The sequence below is a fragment of the Anabrus simplex genome, chromosome 2, assembly GCF_040414725.1.
Source record: "Anabrus simplex isolate iqAnaSimp1 chromosome 2, ASM4041472v1, whole genome shotgun sequence".
NCBI classification, from domain to species: Eukaryota; Metazoa; Arthropoda; class Insecta; order Orthoptera; family Tettigoniidae; genus Anabrus; species Anabrus simplex.
The window spans coordinates 931832937-931852948 of record NC_090266.1 but is presented as its reverse complement, the minus strand read 5'-3'; the positions used below and the strand labels follow the sequence as shown (position 1 = coordinate 931852948).

Sequence of the window (20012 nt, the reverse complement as noted above, 5' to 3'; positions counted from 1 at the left end):
CAAAGAATTTAATAAGTATCCAAACTAACATGCGCACATATTGACAAAAAACAAAAAAGAGAAACTGAAAGCAGCAAATAAAAGTACGCAATTCTTTTGTGGTACCAAAAAGATAAACCTGGAATATCAGTACCTCAGTTCTACTATATACTGGTATAACTAAGTTGAAATAACACTACCCAACATGATTTTTGCAACTAAGCATCTGAAAAGTGATTAACTTAAATAAGGTCACCTGATTTCAGAAATGTCACTGGTGTTTTTGTATCACATCTACTTTTAGTGTTAATCAACATTTACTGTGTGAAATGGTGTCATCGCAGCTCAGCGCTGCTTTGCAATAACTGAATTGTCAGTGTGGCCATGGTTTGCTTTGTTCTTGTGCAGGTTTGTGAATCCAACACCCCTCTACCGAATTTGTCCCCTCCATTGAACTCATCCAATATCAGAGTCTATTTTTAGAATAGCAACTGCCTGAAGTTGCAGCCTAGTTCAGTGGTAATAGCATCATGAGTGTGATGGAAGTCTGACCTCTTTTATATTGTGTTGAGCTGTGATGTGTTGTAAAAGTTCAGAGTGTGTCAGGAATTAGATGTGTGAATAAGCTAGACTCATTCAGTTACATGTGTGGGTGTTATATAATGAAGGGGCAGAGTACGCCAATAACAGCATTGGTGAAACGTTTATATTATGCATATTTTAAAGTAAGATTAGGAGACTTGGACAAGGCACGGGCTCCCCACATAATTTGTAAAACATGCCATGAAATCCCACAGCAGTTGAGCCATGGGAGAAGGATGGTTTGGCGTAAGCCCCAGGACTTCACCTACGGAGGGTTGCCCTACTTAAGCTTGGACGATTCTGACGTACAATTTGTCCTAGGTGATACCTTTTCTCCATACCCGGTTGTGCTCGATGGGATGGCCACAGGCATGGGCCATAGCCCTACATCTCAATTTTTGCAGTAGAAGGCTTCTACGGAGTACAGGAAGAGGAATATTGTCAGATAGCTTCTTGCACACTTTCCAAAGACTCTCAATAGTGGTGGGAAATCCAGAAGAAAACCCTCTCTTCAGGAAACCAAAGCCACAGAAATCCATCGGTGAGTCATCCGGTGATTTGACAGGGATGTCACTAAATGGTATGACACGGACACCCATCTCTGCTTATTTTCTCGAAGTAGGTGACTGATGTCCTGGCAGTATGACTGGATGCTTTATCCATGTGGATCCATACATTTGAAGCATCCTCTCTGTACAGCTGAGGGATTTCTTCGTCAAAATAGGGGTCCATGACATTCTTCTGGAAGTAGGTAGCATTGATACTCACATTTTTTAGCACTCTGAGGATTCTGAATTTACCTAGAGCACAACATCCTGCCACTACCTTGAACCCCCAAGCAAACTTTTCTTGTTTACCTTGACACGAAGTTTGAGTGACCTTTTTGGCCTCCTGGGCGAAAGTAAATTGCACGGGGCTTGTTGGTGTCATCCAAATAAACCAAAGCTTCATCCAGGGTAACAACTGACTGCCATTTATCCCGATAGGTACTTTTCGTATAATTTTCTGACAGTGAACCGTTCTTTAACATCCCTCGCTTTCCAAGAAAGTCCACGTGTCTTGCGCCACTATACCAGGTTCAGATCTTCTTTAATTATAAAGTAGACTGAACCTTTAGATGTGTTTGTGTGGGCAAGGTGTCTTTGAGTTGGTGGATTTTCCTCCATGACAGCAGCCTTTACCTTCTTAATGATGCCTGGAGTCCTGGAGGGTCGAACTCTATTCTGCGGCAGTTTCTTCAAAGTTGTTTTTTCTGGTGGGAAACCATTGTGATGTAATTTTATCACACTGCCGACAGAGGACTTACTAGTGTTGAGACCTTTCATGTTACACTGTTGTACAATCCTTGATAATGAGAAATTAGCATCAAAAAGGCCAACAATGTAGCCTTGCTGTATATATCTGCAATTTGGCAGGCAATGAGGCAACAGTGGCATGATATGACTGTACACAGCACTTCTCTTAATCACACTGACCAGACAGAATAAAAAATCTGACATGCAGCTGCTTCCAGGAGTGGCACATGCGCTCAAGGTCGCATCCTGTATTAACTGGGGCAACCCTCCGTATGACTAACTTTTGCCTGTGTAAAGTAGCTGGATTTAATAAGAAAAATTTAAAGTCAGCAATGAAACCCATTCCTCATAGACCAGAAATTCCAAAACCTTCACCTCCTACCAGTTTGCCAGACTCTGATGCTTCCTCAAGTTCTGATGACGAGCAAGTAGATATGGATTTTTTCAGCAGCCACATAAGTAGTAAGTTCACAATTTTTTAACCAGCTGGAGTTGAGTAATCTGATACGAGACTTCGGCATCATGAAGGAAAAAAAGTGAACTGTTCGGGTAACGATTAAGAGAAAAAATCTACTTGCACCTGGAACTACCTCTTTTTGGTATAGACAGAGATAACGAGTACAGGAAGTATTTCAAGCAGGAAGATCTGACCTACCACTATGATATTCTAGGACTGATAGAACAGCTGGGGAGTGATTGTGCGTTCCTCTAAAAGTAGCTTAAAGGCTGCACTACTTCATAATGTAAACATTCTAGCTTTGATACCTGTAGCACATTCCGTTTCACTATGAAACACTACAAAATCAAATATCATGAGCAGAGGTGGAATGTGTGTGGTGACTTGAAGGTGTGTGGTATTCTAGTAGGACAACAAGCAGGCTACACTAAATTCCCTTGTCATTTGTGTGTATGGAACAGCAGAGCTAGGGACCAACACCAGTCTATACACTATCTAGCCCGAGAGACAACAGGTGTAAAAAAAAAAAGTGGGATCCGAAAGACCGAAACTTTGAACAGACTATGAATACCATGGAATTTGCTTCATGGATGTCAATGAGAGACATCGTAATGGAGTTCCTAGGAAATATAAAGGATGAACAGTTCAAAACAATAGTGAAAGCAATGCCAGATTGCATGAAAGAGTTGAGGTGTAGAATGAGACTGAAACTGCACTTCCTTCATTTTAATCTTCACCACTTTCTGGAAAATCTTGGGGCTGTTAGTGAAGAGAGGTTTCACCAAGATATCAAGGAGGCAGAAAGAAGATACCAGGAGAAGTGGGATGTACCAATGATGGCAGACTACTGTTGGTGTTTGAAAAGAGATGGCAAACATGCAGCAGTCAGTTGCTGGGCAGCCAAGTGGTCATTCCAAGGGAACATCTAGAACAGTTCACAGTAGGGGGCCTACAATTTTTCCTTGTAATAGCCTATGTTTACATATATTGCCTTCTTCGTGAATTCATTGCTCACACTTTGTTGATAGAGCATAGAAATCGCGTATGTATATCAGCATCTATGTGAATCAAGAGAACCTGGTTCGACCCCAGGTACTGGCACTTATATCCATGAAACTTATGTTTATTTTGCCCGCATCAACAAAAAAGTAGTAGAATACATGTCGTGAACTGTTTATAAAATATCACTATTTTTCTCTGTAAATATTTCCAAACTTATCTTAATATTTTAAATTATTATATGCTATATATATCATTTCAGTGTGCTGTCATACATTGAAATGGAAAAATTTATTTGTGTTCAGTGACCCAAAACTAGTTAAGATCGCCTATCACACCAGTTACTACAAAAAGAGTATTTCAAAATGCTGGGTAGTGTTATCTCCAACGTGAATAGCGATACAGCAAACCAGTAGCAACTACAACTATGTATGGATGGCCTTGCTACAAATTAGTCTCTAAGATTGATCTATTGGTCGAAAACTAGCATCAGTTGTGTAGCTAATATAACAAAACACAGATAGTATAATACGGCTTACCTTAACTTCAAATTGGAATCAAAGGACAGGAGTAATTATTAATAAAACTAAACATAACTAACTTTTGATGGAAGTTGAAAATTTAGACTTATTCCTATCCCTACTCCAATAAACACACATTCGATATTTAAAATCAGCCTTGTCAGTCAATACTTAAGAGTTATTTAATTAATTCGTTTTTATTTTCACCTAATATAACGAACATGTTTCAAGGAACTTATTGTCCTCTTCCTCAGCAGCTTTTCTCACAATGCCAAATACCACTTGAACCTATTCAATTATTAAAAAACACCAATCTTATTTTCAACAAATCATATTGTAACCTTTACTGCATATTTAGTTCTAAAGATCTCTTAGTATATAATGTGTGTCATAAATAAAATGTCATAAATAAGCACTAAACTACACTTTTCTATTCACAATCTTAATAAAATGTCTTTGCCTTGTATGTTACCTACAATTGAAATAAATTTATTAAAATTAGAGTCTCTTAAAGTTTACTAAAATCTTCCAGTCCGGAGTTTTCGACAGTTAAATGTTACAGCTACAGAACTTCCATCTGTCCTCAAACACTTCCTAGAGTGGTAGCTCCTCACTCCACACCAAGCTATAGCAAAAAAAGCCTGTCTGAAAATCCATCCCTAACAGAACATTCTAACTTACTCTGAGTAATTTATAATTAACTTACTGAATCTACCGTTGACCATACATAAACATAACTGACCATGACCTTAGCCTCGGGCAACAAGCCTGTCAGTAGAACATCAATATCAGCGTCAATATCTACACCTCCTTTAGCAGCTTGGGTAATGTTTTTGACACCCGAATCTGAACTTAACCAAAAATATCTATATATAATGCGAGATTATGACAGGAATACTTCTATATACCTTTTGTCAGACTCACTCTGTCAGTTGTTCTGTTTAAAGTTTAGTGCATTCACTTTGCCCTTGACCTCCGTTGGTGTTATCTGAATCAAAACAAATATGAACCTGTTCCCTTGAAGTGGCATGCACGGGGAATGAGGGTGGGTAGAAGGAAGCTTGAGCGCTACCGGATGTAGCTGATTTGAATAGGAGGGGAAACTAGGTGGGGAAGTGGTGGACACTTGTGGATACTGATATTCTAGACTATTCATTTCTTTCTTATCTTCCTCCTTATGTATCTTCTTGTTAATTTTAACAGTATATTCTCCTCATTTAAATTTAATTTATTTCTTCCTTTCTGTGCTAAATAAATCCATATTTTCTGCACTATATGTAATGCCCTCATATCTTTCTCCAAATTTGTAAATTTATGATCGTGCTCTTGCATGTGTTCCCCCATTGCCGGAAACCTTCTATGCTTTACCGTCTTCACGTGTTCTTTATACCGTATCTCCAAAGCTCCTTCTCGACTGTCCGATATATTGACTTTTGTACTACTGATATGTTAAGCAAATATATTCCCGATTTTTGTGAATTGAACAGAATTTTGGTATTATTATTATCATCATCATCATCATCCGTTTTTAAAGCAATTTCTCTCTCATTCATGAAATATCTTTTCTAATCCATATGAATGCCTGTTATTAAACGTGATCACCTCAATGCTCTTCTTTTATTCCTGGCCGTTAATGAAGCTTGTTTTATGTTCATTCATTATTTTATTCTTTATCCTATTGACATACTGCCTCGAATAACCATTTTTATTCACAATATTGTGCATTATTTCCGTTTCTCTGTCAAATTCTTGTTTATTTGGTGGGATCGTAAGTGCTTTGTTGATTAAGATAAAGTTGATGAAGATAAAGTTGGAATTCAAGAGGAAAAATTGGGGCAAATATTCGTTCATAGGAAGGGGAGTTAGGGATTGGAATAACTTACCAAGGGTAATGTTCAATAAATGTCCAATTTCTTTGCAATCATTTAAGAAAAGGTTAGGAAAATAACACATAAGGAATCTGCCACTTGGATAACTGCCCTAAATGCAGATCAGTAGTGACTGATTGATTGATTGATGATTGATTGATTGATTGATTGATGATTGATTGATTGATGATTGATTGATTGATGATTGATTGACTGATAAGCTATAAAATGCTTTCTTATGCTGCCCAAGGTGGTTGGAATCACTTCTAATAATAGTGTCTGTCTGCGTCTGTTTTCTGAAAATATTTCATTCAAATCTCTTGTTTTTCTTGCTTATTGCAACATTAAGTCATTAAGAGACTTCTTTTCCTCAGACTCCAATGTAAATTTGATATCTTCATCTAATTCAATAACTAACTCTAATAAACTGTTAGGTTCTAATTTCTTCTCATCAATATAAACATTATCTACATATCTCAACCAAATTTCTAATCCTTCTATTTTACCAATGATTTTATTCGCCTCCAAGCGATCCATGTAAATATTGGCCAGTAATCCCAACCATCACAAAAACACTATTCATTAGCACAACTGATTATTTCAGGCATTCTAACAATACTGGATTATTTTGTGCACATTAAAATGAATTAGTCATGATTAGTGACTTTCATATACTGTTGTATAAAAAATGAATTTGAAAGTGACTACCCTATCCTTCATATCTCATCACCAACAATTACCCCTCCCCCTGCCGCCCCTCCCCCACACAATAAAAATACTGCACACTGTCATTCCCTTTACACATATGCTAAGGAAATTATATTGCTATGCTTCGCAGCAAATGTGATCATCACAACTGAGTGTGCAGCAGTTTATCTCCATTTATTATTTTATTACATACAGCAAGCCATAATTTTTTAATATTTTTAATATTACCTGCTACAACTCTTTTCGTTGAAAATGAAAAGCATCCATTAAGCGAGGAAATATTTTCCAAAATTTTAAGCAGAAAACTGGGCTCCATCCATTACGTGATTAAATGTGGTATGTAGGCCTAAAAGTCATATGTTCACTACACGAAATGAGAGGTTCTTGCATATTGGACCGCCCTTACTTTTTGTAGCAGATAATATTGAAAAGAAAAAAAAAGGGTGTCTAATATTCAAGCAAATACGGTATTTGTTGTTTATTTTATGCATCAATCTAGAAATCAGATCTTGGCAACGTCTACAAGCCAGATACTATGTATGCTACAGGATTACCTTGATTGGTGGGTCTCCAATGTGGCGGATTCTTCTATTTTAGCAAGTGGTCAAATTTTGTGTGGTTGAGTGTAAAATGTTCCCTTACTCTGATAACTATCATGAATGTGTTCTGAAATATTTATATGATACTATGGTATATTTTATGTATTTTGAATTTCTGTTTCCCTTTCAAGTACATCATGCTATGAGGAATGGAAAAATAGTAGGGGGAAAAATAAAGCATTTACGTCTATCCTTTAAAAGTACAGTATATATTCTGAAATATGTACGGTACTTTAATAAATTCATTACCACTGAACGTTCAGATTCAAAATACAATTCATACAATGATAATGGACAAAAATAAGCTGCTAGGAGTAATAGCAAAACAGGATTGTATTTATTTTAAAATGTCACAGTCATCACTCTCAACAGAGCTGGCGGACCTGGGCTGGTTTTTTTTTTTTGTTTTGTTTTTTAAGCCAATTCTTTCCAATTTTGATTCAGTTAATTTATAACTTAGGTTCTTCAGTGTGTCAAAACTAATTTATAAATAAATAAATTTAGAAACTACCTGAAAAAGAAAATATAACAGAAATATACCTGAAAAAGAAACAATTTCATATTACCTACTAAGACTATTTTTGTTGACAATGAAATGCATCCATTAAGTGAGGAAATATTTTCCAAAATTATTTCAGCAATGAGTTGTTGAAAGCACACAGGATTTTCTTACTCCTGGGTGTAAACCATTTGTTTCAAATGCCCCTAGCATTAATTCTTTCTTTTTCATGTAGTTTCTAAATTGATTTATTAATAAATTTGTTTTAAGGGACTAAATAACCCAACAGTTACATAAAAATTAAAAGGACTTGGGTTTCATAAAATAGACAGGTCGTTCATTTCAAGCTTCTTAACTTCTCTTCTTAAAATATAAGTGCGATGTACTTTTGTAGAAATGTATCAAATAACAATTTAGGGTTGTACCTACTCTACAGGAACACATAACATTCTGCCCCCTAAAACAATCACCACCATCACGTACTCCATAAATAAGCTGCACAACTACACTACATTACTATACGAGGTGATTCAGCTGCCCCTACCAATACAGTTTTGTGCACACTGCAGTTTTACATAAATCCCGAAAACATTTGTCCTTCCGGTATCTACAGTAGCTTATACACAGTAAAACAAATCTTTGTATTTATGTCCTACACAAAAATTATGTTATGCCATAATATTATTAAATAGTAGAAACCACACAAGTGTGCCCTCTAAATGATCTGATACGCAAATTAAATATCTGTGAAACATGAAGTAAACATTGCGACCATGTTAAAACTATCACATGAGCTGTAATCTACATGCATTGTGCTATGGTGCAGTAAAGCATAGATGGGAAGAGCAAGCCGAACGTTAAGGTGATCCAGTCTTACACGAGACAGGTTCACGTCTGGGGCAAGGATACTCATTATTTTTTATTCATTTAGCTTTTTCAGTCTCAGAGAGAGAGAGAGAGAGAGAGAGAGTGTGTGTGTGTGTGTGTGTGTGTGTGTGTGTGTGTGTGTGTGTGTGTGTGTGTGTGTGTGTGTGCATGAGAAATATATTCTCTTATGCAGTGAATGAAAGTCTATGTGGCTCTAAGAAGGGCAGACATGTCAACATGGTCATACGAAGGCAAGATAGGTAATGGGAGGGATCAAACTGCACTAACAATGGTTAGTTATATAAGCAAGTGCCTGAAGTACCGATTGGTTTATGCACATCTCGGCACGCACTACTAAATGGACATTCCAGTGTGCTGTAGCATAGCAGGTGTTACTTATCTGGAGGTTTCAGTGATGAGTTGTCACAGGCACTCAGGATTTTCTGGTTCCTGAGTATAAACTGTTTCAAATGCCCCTACAGGAGGAAGTCTAACGGTGTGAAATCCAAATCCGGTGATGTAGCAAATCAAGAGATATCTCTCCCCCCCTCTTCTTACCCATTTTCCTGGATGTATCTCATTCAGGTGGTTATTTAGATTAATGTACAAAGTGGTGGAGCTCCATCGTGTTGAAAGCACATCGTTCAACGTTTTCCAAGTGGCACATCCTCCAGCAGAAGTGGGAGTTTATGGCATAAAAAGTGCAGGTAGTGTGGGCCTGTTAAATGGCCCTCAAGGAGATACAGTCCAAAAAGGCAATCGCACAGCATACATTCATTCCCTATTGCACTTGATGGGCACTGTCAGCACTCCAATAGTGCACATCATGATGGTTGACAGTAACAATATTGTGGAATTGCGATTCATATGAGAACAGGATTTTCGAGAGGAATGTTACATCATTTTTGAGATTTCTTAACATTCACTGACAGAAATTCATTTGAGCTTTGAAATTCTGCCCATGGAACTTCTGGTTTAGCTGTAGATGAGATGGGTGATATTTATAAGTATACAGTATTCATAGTATGGAAGCCTGCCTGATGATCACCTGTTGTGCAATTGCCTCCCCATTCTCACCCGACGTTATGACCTTCTTTCAGACAGGTGGTATCATCTGAAGTACCCCAGTTGATCATAAATCTCTTTCAACACATTGAAAGTCTTTGCAATCAGATATCGCCTGTCCAGATACCTTTTCTGATACAGACGTACTGCCTGCAATGAATTTTTTCAATTCCCGTAGATAAGGAGCACATCAGTGTATTCATCCATGAAATACATGGCAAATCACTGAAGCGCACTCATTCCAACCGAATAGCAGTGCAGTATATGCAGCACGTGAACAATAATATGGATGTTTCACTGCTTGTGTGTGGCAAACATGTGCAGTTAACTGGTAGGCTAGCATTTGACCACATTCGCTACACCACAGCTGTGAGCAAGATTTGTATTAGAAATGCCTTAGAGTATGTTATGCCTCCAGTTTCCTGCTTAATATGCTCTCCATGTCACTGTATCATAGTTTTAAGCATTAATTTCACATTTTGCTAGGTCACATGGCAAGACATCTTGACATAGTTGCATGGTAGATTTGCATACGATAAACAAATGAAAGGATGTCACTTTCTCAATGGTCTATAGTCACATGATTGGAATGATAACAGTGTTCAGTATCATTGCAGGATGTGCTTATAGTGCATTAGTACCATACAAAATGCTGGCAGAGAAATATCGACCGCACAAAGATTTTGCATATTTGGTGAGTGCAGAACAAAATATTGGTAGTAGCAGCTGATTCACCTGGTATAATTCATTCCTAAAACAAAATACATTCAGAGGTTTACTGCATATTTTGAACATGTTACTTGTGATGTGAGCATCAAATGGTGTGAACAATACTGTATTAGCAAGCATCTTGGAGAGGCTCATTCCAACCGATGAGCCTGCTGCCATACTGGGGCAAAACACTGATCTTTTAAAGACTGAAAAAGCCTACAGAGCTGGCATATGTTCAGTTGTTGTTGATATGATATTCTCATTCAGTGATATTACTGTATACTGCCCTTCACTACTGGGATCTTAATTTTTGATTAATTTCCTATGTGGATCAGTAGTAGAGTCTCAACCTCTGGAACCTAAGATCGCGGATGTAGTTGAACTATTGAAGGGCAGAAAAATGTCCATTTCGTATTCCATGTTGTATGGTATTGATATGTAAAGATACCTATTAACATCCAGAGTTCACCCAAAAACTTAATTAACACTCACCCATACATTGCCCAGGAGAGATCCGTTTCTCTGCCATCTGGTAGAGTAAAATGGAATGTCAAAATTGACATGCAGGCAGCCTAGATCGTGTCAAGTCAAAATGCCTGCATGCAGTGGCTGATGCATTACAAATAATATCTTAAATTAATTCACGACACTTTTGCTATACTTACAGACAAAACGTTCAGGGATTTAAACAAGTATAATTAAAATATCTCCATCTTAATGGTATATTCTTGACTTATAACTGCATGGCTAGCTGGTTGTCATCGGTCTTCACAATATAAAATGTACAAGGCAGTTATTCCCCATACATTAAGAACTGTAAAGCCTCCATTTGTTCAACCTCAATCCTGTACAAAGACTCCAGTTGAATCCCAAGACGTTCCAGTTCCATAGTCTTTTCATTAACCAGAGCCTAAAACAATACAAAGCAACATAGAACACATAATGAATCTCTGAGAAAGAGCACTTCTGCCATGTGCATCTACAGTAATATACAGTATAATCCCTATTTAAAGTTTTTATACAGGGACCTGATTTTTTTAACCTTAAATGGGGGTTTACCTTAAATCGAGGTTTCAGTAGAAAGCACACCTTTTCCAGAGATCTTTGCCTGTATTAACATAAATTGTACTATCACACATTTTACATAGTGACAGCAATGAAACAAGGAGATATCTACCCTACACACTGTACTCTAGTTACAACTTTGTACGATTTGTGCTGAAGATTACTCTTGTGTTAAACTGCGCCTGCTATCTATGCAAGAGACCTGTATTGCACCATGACTAGCTTTGGCTCAGAATGTTCTTTGAAAAATAAATAAATAAACTCCGCCATTGCCGGTCCAAAGCCCGGGGCCTCATCTTGCAAGTGATGGGGAAGGAGGAGGGGGGGGCAACCTCGTAAAAAAAACTTGGGTCCATCTGGCTCTGGATGGTAGCACCCTGTAAGGGCCCCTGCCTAGGGTTACAGGAGAATCCTGGTCAACGGTCTTGAAGGCGGATGAGGAATTTAATGTTCCAAAGGCGGAGAGAGCGGAAGAACCTAGTGGAGTAAAGCACGAATAAAAAATCATTTCGGACTAACAATCCAATCTTATCTTGGAATTAATTTCCTACCTTGTACAATGTACAATTTCAATTGCAGAATGGAAAGTCCGCTGAATGAAAGCACTACTCCAGGTGGCAGCTTGGAAGAGAAATTCACCACTGCGTTATGCAATGCATCGGGACCTAGGGTTCTGGGGAGTCCCAACATCTGCAATAAAGGTGAGTCGGAGCATCCTTGGAATCCTTTCAGACTTAAATTTAAGAGGAAATTCTTTGCAGGCACTCTTAATGTAAATTCCTTGCTAAAAACCGGCAAACAGAAAGAACTGGAAATTTTCTTAGATAGACATGAAATCCAGATCTTAGCAGCTCAAGAGACACAGTTTATAGATGAGAATGTAACAAAACCAAAAATTATAGAATCTTTAAAGGTAAACCAGCAATCAAAATAATGAAAGGAATGCCACTACTAGGTACCGCCTTTTATGTCCATAGAGCAATAGTTGATAATGTTATGGAATTCAAATCTAGTTCAGAAAGGTTATCTCTTCTCACACTTAAATGCAAGAACAAAAAGTATACATTTGTTAACTGTCATGCACCAATAAGTGAAACAATGAAAGAATACTGGATGAAAAGGAAAGAACTAAGGAGGAAGAACTGAAATTGTAACGTGGTCCTTAGAAGGCCGGAACACAAGAATGAATGAATGAATGAATAAATAAATAAATAAATAAATAAATAAATAAATAAATAAATAAATAAATAAATAAATAAATAAATAAATAAATAAATAAATAAATAAATAAATAAATAAATAAATAAATAAATAAATAAATAAATAAATAAATAAACAAACAAACAAACAAACAAACAAACAAACAAACAAACAAATAAATAAATAAATGCTTGGGTATGCCCTTAACAAATTGTTCCTTTGCACTATCATCAGATAACAGACCTATGCTATTTGCTGAACCCAACTGAATAACTGCAATAACTATTTTTGAAAATGATGCATGTTCCCAAATTGCTTTTTCTTGTCAAATGAAATATATTACGCAGATCTTTTAATATGGGCTGCAAGTATTTCTTACATCCAGGGGCTTATCATTCTTTGAGAAAAACAAACACAATAACACTACCTCACCATGTTAACTTTATCTTTCCAGCCATTATAGCCATTCATATCAGCATCGAGTAGCAAGCCCTCCTTTGTAACATTTATAAATGACGTTACTCTTTCAGAGAGAGATACAATTTCCTCATTCTAATTAGCAAGACAACACACCAGATTTTTCAGCTTGCTCCATCTATCACACTTGCAGGTTTTGTTTCCATTAAGACTCCAAGATCCAGGCAAACTTTTCCACAGGCAAGCACAGATTCTTGTAAAATACACTTGCATCTAAATTGCTGGACACTTTAAAGCACATAGACGCTGATGGAATATCTCAATATCCATCATCTATTTTAATGAAACTAACATAGTCTTCCTTCACAATTGTTGTGAATGAATTTACCTCACAATAATAATTATTAAATTAATGTCATAATGGTCCACCTTTTCAATACTATAATATGCAATATTTTGAGTTACATTACTAAACTAGGGACTAGTTTTGGCCTTGGCTGGCCACCTTCAGCCTTAATGTAATACATCTAGTAACTAAACAAATGTACAAACACACAATTGACATAAAAACAAATGTACAGACACACAAAATCTGGGATGAACTATGTGTAAAATTTGGAAAAATAGATTAGGCTCTAAATTCTTAGCATCTGGAGTATGCTCATCATCCAGACTCTTTCTTGCATTAATATTAATAGAATTGTTAGTTCTATCACTGCTAATCATTACAATTTCAAATGCAAAACGGAAACTGGTAAATGTTGATTCTGTAGTCACATCATCTATCACCCCGTCTTAAGTCTGGGGGCTGTACATGGTACATAGATGGCTAGCGGACAGAGACAGGCACAGGCGCCGGGGTCTGGGGGCCTAAGACAAGGCTCTCCCTACCTATGGGTAAATACGCTACTGTTTTCCAGGCCGAAGTATACGCAATACTGGCCTGTGCTGTATATATATGGAACATGCCTGGACACAGAAGATGCATCACTATTTGCAGCGATAGCCAGGCAGCATTAAAAGCACTATGTGCAGTTAAAACAACATCAAAAATGGTATGAGAATGCCAAAGGATGTTAGACCAGCTGTGTGAACTTAGCTCAGTTACCCTATTATGGGTCCCTGGGCACACAGGTATCAGTGGAAATGAAGAAGCTGATAAACTAGTGAAACAAGGCTCAAAAGGTCCTTTCATAGGACCAGAGCCCTTCCTGGGAGTGTCACTCTGAAGCATGAAAAAGGTAATATCCCAGTGGTCAAACCAGTCTCACTTAGACATTTGGAAGAGGTTAACTACAGCAAGGCAGGCACGTGAACTTATCAAACGGCCTAGCCAAAGTTATAAAAAGGTCCTGATAAATTTGAATAGGACCAGAATACGAATGGTAGTTGGACTGTTGACAGGCCACAATATCTTACAGAGACACCTACACATCATGAAAATCAGTCAGTATCCGATGTGTAGAAGATGCGGTACGGAGGAGGAGACCTCCGCACATGTGTTATGTCAGTGCGAGGCTCTTGCAAGCACTAGACATCGATACCTTGGCTCACATTTCGTGAGCCTGGAAGACATCAGGAATGCCAACATCCGGACACTGGTATCCTTTATAGGAGCACTAGGACTGGACTAGGCAAACCCGTTTAAGGGACACAGAGGGTCTTCACACACCTACGTGTGGAGCCCTGCGAAGGCAGGGTTCACCCATTCTTTATCTATCTATCTATCATCTATCACCAAATCTACCTGAGTGGTGTTAGCAGCATGCAAGCCACTGGATGCCACTGTAAATAACCACCAGCTGACGCAGAACTGCTAAATGGTGTTTCCACATCAACCAACGTAAATAAAATTAAAATGTTCCTGTAGTGCTTGTAAAATCATGCTGAAATGCTGTTGGACATTGTCAGGATGGCACATGAAGGTATGGTTAAAACTGACATACTTAATTTGTGGCTGGTATAAATACGCAATTATCCTGAATAAATGATAGATAAAATTAAGGCCGAAACTAGCCCCTAGATCAGTAAATTCAAAATAATGCATAGGCCTATTATAGTACTGAAAAGGTGGACCATTACGACATTAATTTAATTATTATTTTTGTGATCACAATTCAATATGGATCAAAACCATGAAGTTTATATCGTACGATTATGTAGCCAACCAGGCAAAACAGAAAGCCTATTTATATTTAGGTCTTAAAAGTCAAAACAGCCAAATTGGGCAAAGACATTGAATTTTTCAAACAGTGTATTGCACACAATTTGACACCCAACTTTCTTAAAAGCAAGTTTAAGAATCATCGTTCTTCTTTTCAAATGAGTAAAACCCAAACTAGAACAAGATTTGGCTGAGAGAGGAGATCAAATTTTTGTACAAGAAAAAGTCCTTTTTTGACCACAGATTATATGAGACTCACCTCGAAACTACAAGTTTACTTTCGGATGCTCACTGGAACCTATTTCAAGTCCAAGTTGACAACAGATTATTTATTGTATTATCAAAGAAACAACAAGCCCTAGAGAAAAAGCTGCATACATTAATGAACTCTAAACTCAACAATAACTAAGCTAAAAACCAACAACAACACTACGCCTAACACGCCCAATTAATTCCACCCTCCGATCATAAACTTGTCCAAGGTATAATTGAATGAAGACGAAAGTTCCATTTTAGCCAGGGGCCCTAAACACAATTGGCCTAATTTTAACACTCTGAACACAGCCATCACTACAACATTAGAAGCAGAATTAGCCATTAGCAAATTGCCAGCAGATAAACAAGACGAAGTAAGAATTGAAGTAAAAAGAAAATTAAACTCCATTCTTAACCCAAAAAACAATATTAACTCCCGTAATTCACCCCTTACTACTCATGACGACAATAGCTACAATGATTTGAATCTCATACAAAAGCAAATACATACTCTCAAAAAGAAAACCAATGATAATAACCTTATAATTACGAAAACAGGTAAAGGTAACACTACCGTCATAATGGACAAAAACGAATATGTAAGCAAAACAAATATTTTTTTTAAAGATAGCTCATTCTCTACAGTAAAGAAAGACCCTACCCCCGAGAATCCAACATCAACTTAAGCAGAACCTCAAGAATACAGCTATTGGCAGATCAAGAAAAAACTAAATTAATTAATATGAACCCAGGTTTACCCACCGCGAAAGCCCTTCCCAAGATACACAAAACCGGCGTCCCCATTCGCCCGATCATTATCTACAGACCGAGTCTGTTATATAAAGTATCACAATTCATTTGAAGATTTTTAAGAAGGAACTATCAATTTTTTTTTGTGGAATAAATCCGTCAAAAACACTAAAGAATTGATCGATAAATTTAAAACGTTTAACATTCAATCCAACCATTCTCTCCACTCACTCGATATTGTAAACATGTATCCTAGCATACAAATCTCCAAGGTATACCCCATCATTCAAAACAATTTAAGCAAATACACGGCCCAAGTATATTAGAAATACAGGATTTCATGTCTATACTTAAATTAGTTATAAGCAAAAATTATTTCACTTTCCATAATGTTATTTAACAACAAGAAGGATTGGCTATGGGATCGCTGGCCTCTGATATCTTAGCAGAGATTTAATTGTATTTTTTGGAACACCCCAAAATGGATAATAATAAATATGACAACATTCTTTTCTGGGCAAGATATGTAGATGACACATAGTAATTATGGACGAGACCACCTAATCAATACAATAAGTCATGTCTTTGTTGATTTACATTTGTGATCACAGCATGTGATAAATTACATTTTTTTTTGCCATTTTGCTTTACGTCGCTCCGACACAGATAGGTCTTATGGCGACGATGGGACAGGAAAGGCCTAGGAATGGGAAGGAAGCGGCCGTGGCCTTAATTAAGGTACAGCCCCAGCATTTGCCTGGTGTGAAAATGGGAAACCACGGAAAACCACCTTCAGGGCTGCCGACAGTGGGATTCGAACCCACTATCTCCCGGATGCGAGCTCATAGCTGCGCGCCCCTAACCCCACGGCCAACTCGCCCGGTGATAAATTACTGAACTGTCTAATTAATTGATAAGATGTATATATTTAATCACTGATAGGTCATTTTTAAATTAATATGTATATACTGTGTATATATATATAGGGTTTTAATCGTACATTTCACATCATCATTTCATTTCTTTGTATCGCGGCTATAACGTATTCTGAACGAACCACATATTGGGTAATGTATTTCAAAATCATTCATATTAATAGCTTGCAGTAAATTTTCCAATAGCCGTTGTGAGGTGACCAGTCAGCAGGCTAATTTCAGCCCATTTCCAGGAAAAGTACGTCATCAAGGTTACGAGAGACCTTACCCTCTCCACCTCATGAAGAGACAGTTGAAACATTTATGAACGCCCACTTTTCGAACTTCGCTACCTGACGCTTTATTTCAGCGGGAAAGTTCAGCCTATGTGAATGAACGTAATGAAGCAACGTGATGGATTCACATAGGAGAAGGGATGAGACCTCGAATCTTATTGGACCATGTGATATGGCTGATGGAAGGAGACTTTTGAACCTATGTACGTCGAAGGCAAGAGCTGGAGAGGACATTCTTATTCTCACTCTTCGACACTGAGATACTCTTGGAAGACACTCTTACTACGATTCTACGTCTGCACATCGGAGAAGATTTTAACTTATTTCACTTCGCATCTGAGTAGTACCGTAGGATACTACTCAAAAGTTACTCTCATTGGGACTTGTTATCTCAATGACGAGAGGTATAGTCAACGGGAGACCGGTTTTGACTAGTGCAGGGAAGGAGAGCTTTTATTATGAATTTAGCTACGCTACTGTTCCGTAATACGGAAAAATACAAGTGTATTCTCTCCATGAACATAACCCATGGTGGTTTTGCATTTAAAATTAGGACTCATTATGACTATGTAAGGAGTACAGTAGGAAGTGTAAAAGGCAGGAAAAGCAGAAGTAGGACTGGAATCCAACAACAGATGACGCAGCCGGTACGAGAGATCCACCCATCATCAGCTTTAAGATAACAGAGTCTACATATGGTAAGCTAAAGGCATAAGTTACTGCAAGTCTTCACGCAACAGTTCATTTTCTTAGAGTTAATTTCATTCAATTTTTCTTTAGTTTCCGTAAGTTCAGATTTCGTTAATACGCTGTTACGTCACGTTTTTCATCCAAATAAATAGCTGTTTTAATTTGATTTTTTTTGCTAGGGGCTTTACGTCGCACCAACACAGATAGGTCTTACGGCGACGATGGGATAGGAAAGGCCTAGGAGTTGGAAGGAAGCGGCCGTGGCCTTAATTAAGGTACAGCTCCAGCATTTGCCTGGTGTGAAAATGGGAAACCACGGAAAACCATCTTCAGGGCTGCCGATAGTGGGATTCGAACCTACTATCGCCCGGATGCAAGCTCCCAACAGCGCGCCTCTACGCGCACGGCCAACTCGCCCGGTAATTTGTATTTTATGAAATGATTATTAATCATCCTTAAATTCCAAGTTAGTGTACTTAATGGTTAGTGTCCCGTCACCCTACCCCTGGGAGTATTTTTTTGAGTCTCATGACGTATTATTATTATTATTATTATTATTATTATTATTATTATTATTATTATTATTATTGTACCGGTTGGTACACCCCGACCCCGCAAATTTAAATTGTGCGCCGAAAAAGTATCCCCGACAGGAGAAACTCTGAACTTTAAAATCTGTATTAAATCAAAGGTTTCTTGGAAGATGTCACTACTGTAAATTTTGAAGTGCTCTGAACTATGTCTATTTCGATTTGTGTTTGTTTGCTCCGTAGCAAGGAGTGTGGACATTCTCTTCTAGATGTCACTACATAAAATCTATAACTGTGCACCCTGGTGCGAAGTGAACGAACTGTTTTTGAAGAAATTTTGTATCCATAAGTTTGTTCTTTGTTAAATTTCCTTCTTTCATTTTTTGGGTTGGCAATATCGATCTCTGTTTCCGCCAGTTTTGAATTCAGCCAATCCTGAATTTTCTAAATTAATTTTCCACCAATCCTAGATTTCTTCGTCAGTTTTGACATGTAATCTTTAGCCGACCAATAAAAGGTAGTGGGCGGGACTGTTTTATTCACTAAAGGTCTCGAACTTTCCCCGAGCGTATAAAACTGCTGAGGTTCATGGCTCGTCGCCACTTCATCGACAACTTGCTTAGTGTGTGATTATGTAGCAGGGGGCGGGAAGCGCCTCTTTCTTCGGGCAGCAGTTCATCAACAAGGTAATGGCCGTTTAAGAACTTGTTTCTTGCTAGCTCAGCAGTTTTAACCCGCGGGGAAGGTTCGAATCCTTTTCAATGTAAACCTTACTATATTCACGTAAATCAACCGCAATTTGGGATAGCGAGTGCTTAACCCTCTCGAGCTCCCACTCATGTTGTTTTGAGGTGACTGCGTTTTCATAACCGATTTTCTTCTCTTCTTAATGTAATAAATTATTCTTCTACGAGTCACCTCCCTAGTATGGGATTAGCCCCTGTATAACTGGCCGAGTGCCACCTAGGTTTTAAGAAGTTTCATGTAGGAGTGCAAGCTACGCCTCCAGTCAATTTGATTTTTTGGGCCATTTAATTAACCCAAAGTTTTGTTTTCTTCATGTGAAGGCCCTGTAGGTTGGGTACAAGATACCCCTGTTTCACTGTATGTGTGCCTTGAGGGCAGTTACGAGTGAAGTTTGTTGTGGCCTTTGATAGGCTTGTAAACTTGAGAGCGGGACTGCTCTTTCCTAATTTGATCTCTGCGTGCCACTAAGAGGCTTGACATTCTCATTAGGGGCAAGTGCTCCTTGGTATGAAGGGGTTTTCTGCCCTTCGGTAATTTGTGGTTGTGATCTGAGGGCTCAAGGAATGTAAAACTGGGCTCGAAGCCCAAAACTTGTAACGACTGTAATCTATAATTTCTTAATTTGTTGATTTGCTACTTGGTACCTGTTACACTTTTGTTACTTGTTGTCATTTGTTGATTTTGAAAAGAAAATATAACCTTTGTTAAAGTTTTAAATTAACTTTAATTTGGTAGTTGAGACCTATTCCAGGCCGCACCTTCTTTCACCTCTGCTGTTCCACAGATACCTCGGAACAATTATTATTATTATTATTATTATTATTATTATTATTA

At 37.8% G+C, this 20012-nt stretch overlaps 1 protein-coding gene across 1 annotated transcript in view; it reads right to left on the bottom strand.

The window, feature by feature from the left end:
* Nucleotides 1-6488: 6488 nt before the first annotated feature.
* Nucleotides 6489-20012, bottom strand: part of IFT20 (intraflagellar transport 20) — a 102612-nt gene continuing 89088 nt past the window's right edge. The window contains exon 3 of the mRNA XM_067139556.2: nt 6489-11060. Within this exon, the coding sequence (XP_066995657.1) occupies nt 10944-11060 (117 nt within the window). The 3' untranslated portion in view covers nt 6489-10943. The remainder of the gene's footprint in view (nt 11061-20012) is intronic.